The 12,634-nt window shown below is 36.4% G+C and overlaps 1 protein-coding gene across 1 annotated transcript in view; it reads left to right on the top strand.

Moving 5' to 3' along the window:
* The window catches only part of LOC107219515, a 204,673-nt gene extending 192,841 nt beyond the window's left edge, over positions 1–11,832 (top strand). The window contains exons 13-18 of the mRNA XM_046740208.1: positions 782–900; positions 4,280–4,458; positions 4,543–4,704; positions 5,238–5,514; positions 7,478–7,619; positions 8,115–11,832. Coding sequence (XP_046596164.1) covers positions 782–900; positions 4,280–4,458; positions 4,543–4,704; positions 5,238–5,514; positions 7,478–7,619; positions 8,115–8,316 — 1,081 coding nt within the window. The 3' untranslated portion in view covers positions 8,317–11,832. The remainder of the gene's footprint in view (positions 1–781; positions 901–4,279; positions 4,459–4,542; positions 4,705–5,237; positions 5,515–7,477; positions 7,620–8,114) is intronic.
* The last annotated feature ends 802 nt before the right edge of the window (positions 11,833–12,634 follow it).

Raw genomic sequence — 12,634 nt, 5'->3', positions numbered from 1 at the left:
ATCCCGATACATGTAACCTGAAAAGTTTTGACAGTCGAAGACGGTTGAGGTTAGTCGAGTCTCCGCGTCCAATCAAGCCGTGCACTCGATATTCTCTTTTTTGCTGTAGTATTTTCTTTTACTCTTTTTATCTAGGTTCTGTTTTCTTTTACTATTTATTTAACAGTGTTTTCGATGTACAGAGCGATTAACCAACGGTCGAATGATCTAACGCGCATGCGCTAAGATTCTAGAGCAAAGGCAGCTGTTTTGTCAGGTTGACCAACCGTCGTAAGTTCAGAGAACAGGTCACAAGCTGGTGATCGTCAATGTTGGATTAAAATTAAGCTTATCCACGTTATTTATTTTAATTTTTATCACGTACGATATACAACGCGACAAATAAGCTCCTAATTGATACCTATATTATACACTCGATCTAAATTGGAAATATCAGTTAATTTTAGACCGGATCAAGATTTTGGTACATTATACAAGGTTGAAAATAAATTGGGATTCTCCGTTTTGCGCGAGAAAAAAAAAACCAATGTTCAAATTATCAATTCAATGTTTCTGATCACTGACTTTCTTTTTAAATTATCACAAGTAAATACTTTTCTATTTGTTTGCAATCATGAAATTTTTGCAGTGGTGGTAAATTATCAGTCATAAATCAATATAATTCGTGAATAAAAATTGGGAGATTATTTTATTTTATTTTTTTTTTTTTTTATCCATCAATCAATCTTTTCGCTTGAATTATAACTACTGATTACAATTTTTTTTTTTTTTTTTTCTTCAGGTATGCAGAATCCGAGAGATACTCGTCAACGGGACGAGAGATGACCGTCGTTCTTAGAAGAGCCTCGAACACCCCGAGGGACGAGGAATACATGGACGCTGTCTACTATTTTCACGATGGTAAATATAACTGGCATCGAGTGCACGATGCGTGGCTATTTTGATTATAGAAAAATGTAACCAACTCTCGATAATAATTGTGCCAAATGAGAAATGGAGCAGCAAGCGTTTTTAACCGTTCAAAAGCAACAAGCATGAAGCAGAGAATTCATAATATTCGAGAAAGAAGGAAACACTTCACAATTAAAAAAAAAAATCAAAGGTAATTGAAAGCCGTCTACTGAAAATTGTACAGATTTTTTTAATATCGATTACTAATGTTTGAGAAAAAATGTACCATCTTTTTTGCAAAGTCTTCGGAAAATCAAGATTTTTCAGAGATTTTTTTACATCAGGCATGCAGTTTTCGGTTTTGGGATTGAAGGTCTAACAAGGAATATGTCTAGGTTAAATTTATTTGAAGTATACGAAGAATTCGAAAACAATTGACCGGAAGATTTTGAAAAAAAATTGATAGAAAACTCTGTCGGCTTTCACAAAATACTTGGAAACAAATTTCAATACCTTATTTTATCGACAATAAATACTGATTTGGAGAACAATTGACACACGCGTCTCTCTATTTTCCCCCAAAAAATTTTCGTCCAATCGATTTTACCTGCTGCCTAACTTATCTCTCTCTCTCTCTCTCTGTAAGTGAATGTAGCTCGAGAATCTGGTCAGTGAAAATAATAATGGTTAGGAAGGGTCGCGGTCGGATTTTGCGGGTATCAGTTTGGGTCGAGCGATAACTGTTGAAGAGAAATGAACTAATAGCTTCTAATTACTCCTGGAAGGCCTTTGACACAGATATCAAAGCGTCGGTCGGTAGACCAACGTTTGTATGCCTGCGTAAGCGTCGACTTGATCTGTTCCATCGAAAACAAAGTGATCGCTCGAGTTCCACAGGCTTCGTGTACCGGGCGAAGAACCCGTGGCCGCGTGGGCAGGAATAGACGACCGGGATTTAATCAGCGAGCTTAAAACCTCCCCGAATTAAACGAGTTTCGAACTATCCCAAATTGCGGCTGCTGACCTGACCGCCCTCTACTCAGCCAACTCGGAACTCGGAACTCGGAACCCACTTTTATCATCGAAACAATAAAACGAACTCGCTGCGAACTCGACGATTAACAGAACAACGAATTCCCTCCGGCTGTGCTCTAAAAATTTCAACCTAAAAGTGAAGTTGAACGCTAATTCAATCCACGGAAGGTCAAATTCACACCATTTTTTATTCGTCTTATCTTGCTCTTATTTTTTGTCTTCTGGTGCGCGTAATATTCACAGGTACAAATAAATTTGGGGGCGGGGTTGAAGTTCGGAAAGTTCCTAATTACGAATTACTTGGCGGCGAAACTTGGAGTAAGAAATCAAACTTTTACGACACAACCAAGTTTCGAATGGGTCGGAAGCTCGACGGATCAAAGTTCCGAAATGCAAGATTCCAAAAATTTAAGTTATGGTAGAGCAAAGTTTCGAAAAGGAAAGTTCTGATGAAGCAAAATTCCGAAAAATAAAATTTCGACAGAGTTAAGTTCGGAAAATTAAAGTATACTTACACGGCGTAGTTTACTCAACGAGTCGATGTAAAAATGTGAGGAAAACCGAAAATCAGAATGACCAGGATTCCGAACGTAAAAATATCGAAAATCCAAAACAATGAAAGATCAAAGTCGTGAAATTTCACCAAACCAGAAATGCACAGAACTAAAAATCTTGTATCACTCGGGCATTAGATGTTTCAGATTTTTAAATTTTTTCATTTTCGCACTTTCGGAACTTTGACTTGTCGGAGTTACACCCTTTCGGTATTCTATCCTATCGAGTTTCGTCAAAGTCCGATTTCTTTACTTCAATTTTCGCCACCGAAAAATTCCGAATTTGGCGCTTTCGGAATTTCAACCCCGCCCCTAAATTTTCAGTAGTTAGATTAATTGTGTCCACGCATTTTTCACAGGATTGTTTCAAATTTCATCTTCTCTTTTCCTAAATATCTTACATTAACTTTGCCAAACCGTTTAGCCAAATTTCAATTTCCACCTGAAAAGAGCCCGAATTTTAGGCGAAACTTTATCTTCCAGTGGTTAATCATCTTTCCAATTTTCCCACAGCGAACATCCATGTCGGAATGAAAATAGATCAAATTGTTAGTCAGTGCGAAATCGTGTCAAAATCGGTGCAGACGATTTTGCGACTGAAAATATTCCGTGACACATGTTTGAGGCAGATCTCAGACGTGAGTCACTCGAGCTGTCTGAAGTTCAATCCCAGCTTCCTGCCTTCGCGTCTATAATAAACGAAGCGTCGAAGCACTCGGTCAACTAGTTTCCGATCGTTATTTCCGAATCGGAAATGGCGGGCTGACATTCTGTCAGAAGTGAGATGAGAATTGAAGCGGAGCAAGGGTGTTGAGAAACTGAAGAACGACATGACGGAAGAAATACGAAGAAAAAATTGAAAAGAATGTTGCCTATACAAATTTATCGCCTAGCGAACCTTTATTTATGTACTTCCTGTAACGCAAAGAGCTGCGTTACACTTTTGGAATATGAGGCGTAACAAAACGAGCTCGCATCCCCATTTCGCGTGTGATATGTAGCTGAAAAACCCGGTGATACGGTTTACTTGGCGTAAGATAGGAGGCAGAGAACCCGGAACGAGAATAGTGGGTCCCTTGAGATAAAACTTGTCCCACTAGCTACTTCACAAGTTGTTTCCAACGGGGTGCGAAGAATTATTTTACCCCCCGTCTTGCGGATAAGACCGGAATTAAAATATATTACACGCGAATATTCGAATATTTCTCATCGAAATTCGCTTCCTTGGACAAGTTTTGAAACGAAATTATAAACTTCGTTTGAAAATTTCGTTATCTTCGAATATCCAGATAGTACGGTTTGGAAAAAAAAACTTCGATAAATTTTTAACTTTGAACAAATCGATCTTTTCATTCGAATTTTTGGAATATCGTCATGCAAGGAGTTTTCGACGTAAAAAGGTCCGATATTTTCAATTGTGAAATCCGTTTAGACTCGTTTTCCACGAATTGTAAAAGTAATGCACCATTTTCACATGAAAACCGTCTTTTTTTTTTTTATATACACTCCTCAGTTTTAACCTCAAATATAACATTTTTATCCGAAAGCTCACAGTTTCTTTTACTCGAAAACGAATCTTGTTTACTAGTTTTACTCTGTTTAAATTTGTAGCGACATATCTTGACCTTGTTTACTGGTTCATGGAAATGTATTTCACTAGAATCGACCGAATTTTTTTAAATCAAATGACCAAATAACTCCAAAAACAATAAATCGATTGATCACATCGCAGCCCTTGTCTGGTTATAACTTTTCTGCAGCAATGTTAAAGGATGTTTTTTTCCTTGTTGCATTCGCAGAAAGAGAGGGTGGTACGCAGCAGCCAGCGAGTGTTTGTGACGTTGAATACTTCGGCCTGAGTTCACCAAAAAATGGTTCAGTCGTTCACCCGGCGCCCCACCGGCTCTTTTCTTTGGAGGGTCCGCTGAAATGTCGTCAACATTTCATACCGGCGGCCAATCAGTCGGTTATAATAACCGTGAGTATTTTTTATTCCCCCCTACGGCGATTGTCCGATAATTTTTCAATCTTCTCATCCTCCGGCTTTACATCCCTACCGCAGCTCCAGAGCACCAACAAACGGATATCTAACAGTGCCTGCGACACGCAGTGCGGAGACAGCGGATGTCGATGCTTCGCAAACAGATCCCTCGATGAAATTGATCATCTACAGCTCGTTTCCGAAACCGGTCACATCGTCAGCTGCCTTTGTGGAAGCTATCAGGTACGACGCAGCCTCGTTTAGAACTATATTTTTGCCGATATACACGTGGGACATTAGACGTCAAGTCAGCCACCTTCGGAGTAGTGTCCCTGATTTATTTCACAATTTTTCGAGCCGCCGTTCCCGATTTCTCGCAAGCTCAAATTTTACGACATTCGAAATCCACGAATTTTTGATTAATGATATCTCGAAATTTAAAAATCGTATTAACAAAACCGAGGAAGTGTTTGGATTACTCTTGAATTCAAGTTTTTGATAAAGTAATAACATAAATTTTCAAAAATGACATAATTGATGAAATTTCGAACTTCAGTTACGACAGCCTGAACTTTGCGGATAATTTTTGAATTGAATCTTTGTCCAATAGCGTTTTCATATCGAGACATTTTCGACCTGCCTCTACGCCACACTGAGCGTTGTTTTATTCTTTTATCGTCAGTGAATGTGGCCATACGCCATTTTTCGACATCCCGATGAATTTCTGTCCGCCTCCCCGTTTTTGATCACCCGTTTTTTCCTGTTCCTCGGTTAAGGACTGGCTTCCGGTGGGAGTGCGAAGTTGGACGCCGGTCTACATCGAGTGGTCCAGATCGTCGAGAGGTGGCCTTGACTTCAAGGCCACCTACAGATTTACCGAGGACGCGTTCTGCGGCGATCATTCGACCACCAGACCCCAGGGTGAAGTTACCAGCGGTGATCTCGCCAATGAGATTGTCAAGCTCAACAGATTTTATCAGCAGAAATGTACCTGGGTACTTGACTCCCAAACAGACCGGCAACTCACCGTCGAAGTCGAATCGAATCAAAGCAGTGAGTTCCAATCATCTTAATTTTTGTCTTTCCATCAATTTTTAGTTTTCAATTTCCAATTTTCTTCCCATTCATCAAGTCTGGTTACAATTTTAGAATTCGAGATCTAAGAAACGGAGAAAAAAATGTTTCAAGACATGAATGCGCAGAGAAACATGATTTTCAAGAGAAATGTGATTACGAATAGAGGGATAGTATTCAAACAAAGCGTGATAAAAACGCGATATTTTTTACAAGAAATGATTGGATTGTAGCCGCTGAATTTTAGATTGTAAATGGTTTTGTGTTTTTTTTTTTTTCCTCTTTTAGGTCCTTCGTCCAGAACAATTTTAGTACGTCTATTTCACGGCAATGTTGTAGTCAGAAAAAACTGAGTGATAAGTAAAAACTCTGAAACAGTCAAATGCACCCCTTTGATTATACCGGGTCGTTTCATATGGAGATTCCCATGCATCATTCAATACGGGGTAAATTCGTTTGCATTTACGCAATTCAGAATTAATTTGCATCGGTATACGCCTGCATTTCTGCTATTCAGGCTACAGTCTTATCGGAATCCGCCTGCATTTATGCTATTCACACTACAGCCTTATCGGAATCCGCCTGCATTTATACTATTCAGATTACAGTGTTATCGACATCCGCCTGAATTGCGGCAACTAATATCCATCTTACCGTTCGACATTTGTCTCAGTGTAGTTACCGATGGGTAAACTTCCCACTCTTACCAATCGTTGACCCTAAGACTAAACATCGAGTAACCTTATGAACTCCGAATTGCATAAATGTAGGTGGATCGACCTGTGTTGAATTGCTCAGGATACATTTCTACGAAATGACGCGGTATTAAGAGCCGCTTACGGTACCGAATAAACATAAACACCCGCATTAAAATAATTATTATAATAACAAAGGTAATAATGTGGTAATAATAATCATAATCGTAAAAATAACGATAATCACGTTGTCGATTAACGTGGCAGAGGGGCGGGGAATTAATCTTTGGAAACAGTCGAGACCCGACCGCAATTGTCGGCGATGGAGAGCGTAGATTGGGGGATGAAAGACGCTGGGGTTTGAGGGGGAGTATTTCGAGGTAAAAGCGGGCTCCCTAATCGGGGGAATCCCCCTGCAGCGGCCCGGGAGGCGAGAGACCGAAGTATATTAAACCCGTTTCCGGTTCCGGGAGTCTTGGCGACGGGATGCGACGCGGCGCTTTGCTTCGCCTCCCGTCTTCCGCATTTCGCTGCAGTGGAAACGTCGGCAAAAGGGGGCCGAAGGGGAAAGTTGGCTCTGGGGCAAAAGTCTCGATCCTAATCTCGCCGGTCTTACCAACGTGTGCTGAAATTCATAAAAATTTATCGCCTTGCCTGCTGTATAAACTGCACTGCAGATATGAGTAAAAATTTCACTATAGTCGAAATAGAAATACCTGATTTCGATCTTCCGGACATTCCACCGTCATTTTTATCATTTTTAACACCCTAACACAATTGGCTCGAGAGTCCAACGAGCCTCGTCAAAATTTTATACAGTACAATGAATTGTTTTATTATTATATCACACGGCTAAAAAAAGTTGTTATTTAATTGAAAATTATATCCAATTGTTGATATCCTTTTTCATTGAACATACATCAAACGCTTTTACTTTCAGCAATGTGTAACTCATAATAACTATAAAATTATTTTATCTCAAATCGAGTGAATACTTCGAAAAAAATTCTTTTAAAAATAAATAAAATCTTACTTTTACAAACTGAGATGTCGAAAAAAAATTCACCGTATTTACTGGGCATATTTTTATACGAATTGACCGAATCAAATTAAAAACAGAGATTTCAACGGACAGCACCATTCATTATTTTAAACCATTATTTATCTTAGAGTGAAGAGTGACGAATTTTGTCAACCAATACTTCATTACCTTCTGCGACATTCTAAATCTCTGTATAAATTTTCAGAACCTTGCACAGCCTGGAACCTAACGATACATGAGTACAGCAGCAGCGGTGATCCTGCTGGTCCTAGACTGCATACTTTCTGCTCGCGGGATCGTCACAAAAACTTCACTCTGCCTTGGAAAATGAACACCGTTGTAGTTCGGTAAGTAATTTTGTTGTTCAGTAATTTTATCGTATGTACAATTGTGGTATGGCTTCTCAATATTTTAAAAGTTTACATAATATATTTACGGTCAACACATTTTATTTTCCAAAATCTAATCAAACTTGATACATTTTCCAAAATAGTTAATCGCTTAATTTGTCCATTGATCGGATTACGGGACAAATTTATTCAAATAATTTGCATGTACATTCGATAATTATTTTCCTCTTTATCTTTTTGAATCGTTTCAATTTTTTTTTAATTCTTTTATACCGGTTTATAATTTGTAAAATCAACGTTAAAATCTAACAATTTCTGGTCACGTCTCTGAAAATATTATAGAATCAAATTTCTTCAAATTCCGTGATGAATATCGCGAAAATATCTATGAAAATTTTGGGATTCGATTCTGCCGTCGCCTTGAGAGCTTCAAAACTGTGCGAACGACGCTCCATCACTCATCCTCACTAATCTCTGTAAACCTTCACTCAGGTTGCAAGCCTTGAGTCGCACGGCTCCTCAATACGTGATGCGATGGCGGAGCGATTCCGTGACGGCAAATACCAGAAAAAGCGCCCCGTCGCCGGCTCCGAATCAGGTTGCAGGATCGTCACGGAGTTCGAGGGAATCTCGGCGGATGATCATCGCCATGACCCTCGTAGCTGCTGCGGCGAAATCTCTACCAAGAGTTTAGAAAAATACTGAGATATACGGAATTGCACGTAATAGGCCACGTAGTGATACATGAAAAGGTGATTTTATGTATGCATATGCACACGGATTCTAAGACAGCTAATTTTTGGACAAGTCAGTTACCTCGGTAACGTAGAGTCAGCCGGTAATGGTCGACCGGTCGGCAACTACGTCGGTTACGTCGATAATGCAGATTAATCCCGTAGTGACCGGCCGGCAGTGGCATTTCGGGCTAAATCTGCATTACCGATCTTACCGACTTGGCGAAAAATTTGCCGACTCAGAATCTGTGTCCACACGTGTACCTGAAAAGTACACAATAAATCAGAATCAAACGACCGACTTGTGGTTCAAATGAGCAAAAAAGTCATTGTTTTTGCTCTGTTCTTTTTAATGGTTATTATTTATTTACTCATCTTTATTTTACCTTGATCAGTTGAAAAATATTATTTTTAAATATAACATTCTGAGGGATTTCACGTTGTGGGTAAAATGAGAAACAAACTCACAGAGTTCTCATTTATTATCAGTTATGATTCGTTTCATTTTTATTTTACTTTTCTTATTTTTCTCATACAGTAGTAAAATACAACAATTGATTTCGTCCACTCGCTAAATTCTAACAAACTTCTTATAAGTGTACAGTGGTCGATTGCTTTATTACGTATTATAAATAACGTTCTCCCCTATTTCAAAGTCAAAATACAGCGATAAGGGAATGTAATAAATAAAGAAGAAAAACGAACAGTTGCGTAATGTAAATGAGGTTGATAATCGTTGAAATTAGTTTTTGAGCTGAAGTGATAAGATCTTTTTCAACACATTAGATACATACCAATAATATTAATCTTTGGGTAGTTCGAAGTACCAAAGAAATTTGAATTTCGCGATAAAACGGAAACTGACGCGTAATTCGTGAACTTATAAAACTTGTAAATATATGATATAGGTATGAGAAAGCGTAGCGAATATTAGGAAATTGTACAGAATGCAATGAATTCGTATTGTAATTAATTACTAGGTGTGTAAAATATATTTGTAATTATTATAGGTAATAAAATAATTGATATGTTAAGAAACAATAAATTGATAAAGAAATATATTAAATAATTCAACGAACGTATCCATAATGTAGAAAACATTGACACGATATTTGGTTAAAGATCTATGTAAACGACTGCCAATTCCGAAATATTATACATGTACATACATATAATACGTTGTATTACGCCATACGTTGAAAACGTAATTTGACTATGTAACATGAACAAATTGATAGATTTATACATGTAACGCATACATTTATATCGATAAATTCAACAATTTATTAACGATAAGCATACTGATAAATAAAATGACCGATAGCCATGATAATATAAGTGTGAAAAACTGACCATAACAGCAATCTCGAAACAGAAAAGAATTATAAAAATAATTCTTTCTAAGCCGGTTGGTTCTCAATTTTTCGTGGTAATTTGGAGATAAAAATTCAACGATTTTCGAAGAAAAATTTCACTCACGAACAAAATCGGTAAAACAGTTTCATAGAACTGTGAGAACAGAACCTTAAACGGTTCTGCAATTGTAAAAAAGAGAAATATCTAAAGAATTGATAGATTGAAAATAAATAATTTTTCTCCAATAAATCGCCAATTACGGTATCGGTGATTATATTGTACATAGTATCGATGTGTTACACATTTCAAATCGGCTGGACGATAAGTATAAATTGAATAATTATAACGAATTCTGCGGTGAAGAAGTTTGACTGTGAATTTGAATGATGTATTTACCACGAAAAAAAAAACAGTGTTAATGTAAATATATTATGTATGATAAGTAGGTATGTAATATTGCGGATATATACTAGACTGTGTCCGAAAAAAAATTGTGTTGTCAAATTTGAAGCTGCTCATTCAATATATTACAGAGGACACAAAATAAAACCGATTCGGAAAGGACTTGTTGAAATCGTTTCCAACTTTGGGGTCGTGGAACTTAAAAGTGTGTGTGTTTTGAACCGATTCGTGTCATTCTCAGACATTAAAATTTATTACTTTATTATTGAAATTTAATGAAATACGTGACATATGATACTTCAAAGCTGTTGGTGATATTCATTTCGTATTATAATCGTTAAATGCAATTTTTAAAGGGTCGATTTTTGTTTCTTCAAGAACACGTAACGGTCTTTTGGTTATTTAACTATAACTAATGACAAGTTTCAGTTTTGGAATAATGGACAGTACGAAGAAAAAGAGTAAGCGATGAAAAATTTTTCCGAAAATGTTATCCGAAACGATTTTACGTTTTTTAAAATACATCCAATTTTCACGGTGCCAGAGACAAATAATGCAACAACAAATTGTAATAATAACGTGGTAGATTGTAGCAATAAATTTTAATTTCTGAAAATGATATAAATCGTTGAAAAACACGCAATCTTTAATTGTGCAACCGTCAAATACGAAACGATTTCATTAAAAACTCTTGGAATCGTTCTCACTTTGCGTCCGCTACAACATATCGAATGAGCAGTGTTAAATTCGACAGCACAATTTTTTTGGCAGAGTGTAATATATGCGTATTCGATTAGGGGCACTTGATGTTTAAATACGTTACCTTTAATATTACCCAATAATACGATAAACGCAATGCACAAATAGTCGATGTATTGGTACAATGTAACAAATCGAAGTTTCATGAATCTTTGATAGAAGTTTATGTGAAATAAGTTGCTAACTTGGAATTGCAAACTATATATAACATAATTATAAATATACTAAATATCAATTATTATCATTTAAGAATAGAGAACGTATTTCAAACTTTTTACTTATCGTTGAACGATACTATAATTTCTCTAAATTTTTTCATAGCCTACAATTTGTACGTTTGTTTTCTCTTTCTTATATTAAGAAAGCGGCAAATATCGTGCGTCTCTTCGTTTGATATTCACATCATCGCGAATTTATTATACGACGATTAATTCAACATCGATTAAACAACTCAATACAACTGTTATTAAATAATTTACGCTTGGCGTTTCATTTCAAATCTTTTATACAAGAGAATTTATAAAAATAAGGTAAAGCTGTATTGCTATGGATTATAAGTTCCTGTATGTTGATTATTTTGAGACCGCTAATTGACGTCCGTACCCGAAAATACATGACGATAAAGTTGTGGTGTTATTATCTTTGCAATATCGTGCGATAATATGTGAGCATTATTTTGCTCGCTAATAGTGAAAAAGGTTGCTCTAATATTAGCGAATTAATCCAACAACATGATTGATATTTTAAACGTGAGCATGATATTATGTAATCGGATGAAAACGGTTAACAATAAGTAAGAATAAATAGTCAATTGTTTCTGATAAAAAATTTCGTAATTAAATAAATAATACAACGTTAGGACCTTATATATACATATATATATATACTCACTTAGATAACTTTGATAAAACAACTGACTCGTGAATCTTATTAAACAAACTAACTTATCGGTACTACGTTTGAATTATTGCTTTTGTGAAGAAACTAAAATCAAAATAACGATTGTCGAAATATCGTAATCAGTTGATTCGACAATTGATTTGAATGATAAAATTCCTCATTCACAAGTTTGCAAAACTATTCGAAGATCGAGTTTGATCGCGTTTCTGTCAATTTGTTCACATGAATGACGAGGACAGCTGATCTTACAAATTTCTTACTCAATTAATTAATGACAAATGCGCGTCCGTTAAAAAATTTGATAACACTGTACTTGGTAATGTTGTAAATAATGTAAATACTCCGTTGTGGTTGACTTATTACATACACGATACAGTACATGTAAAATATATTTCGCGTGTAAATTTGAGTACCCAATGCGTGAATTTGGGAAAAAAATGTATGTACTTTTTTCTGCGTACGTACGGCATGAAAATTGTTTGAAAAATTGTGCCATATTTGTTTCCGACTTGGCAAAATTTTTATTTGCGAGTATGAGACCCACACAACTAACTGACATTTTTGTGATTGCAGAAACTTGACCTTTGATTGTTTCTACCAGCATCGTGAAATTATCCATAATTATGCAATGTAGATTTCGTCAAGTTCGATTACGTTAGTTTACAACCGAAGAAAAAATTGAAGTGCAAAAAACAAAGGAGACGACAGTGAAATAAACGTAGACGAATAGTTGGTAAATAGCTAATTGGAAGCCAAGGAAGGAGGAAAATATCAATTGTTTTTTTACTGTATATCCATAAATCAGTGAATACTTTGCGCGATGGAATAATTTCATAAAAATTTGTTTCATATTTTGTCACA

Source organism: Neodiprion lecontei, chromosome 5 (genome assembly GCF_021901455.1).
Source record: "Neodiprion lecontei isolate iyNeoLeco1 chromosome 5, iyNeoLeco1.1, whole genome shotgun sequence".
In the NCBI taxonomy this organism is placed as follows: domain Eukaryota; kingdom Metazoa; phylum Arthropoda; class Insecta; order Hymenoptera; family Diprionidae; genus Neodiprion; species Neodiprion lecontei.
Note: the sequence above shows the minus strand (reverse complement) of the source record. Positions and strands in the feature narration are given on the sequence as shown.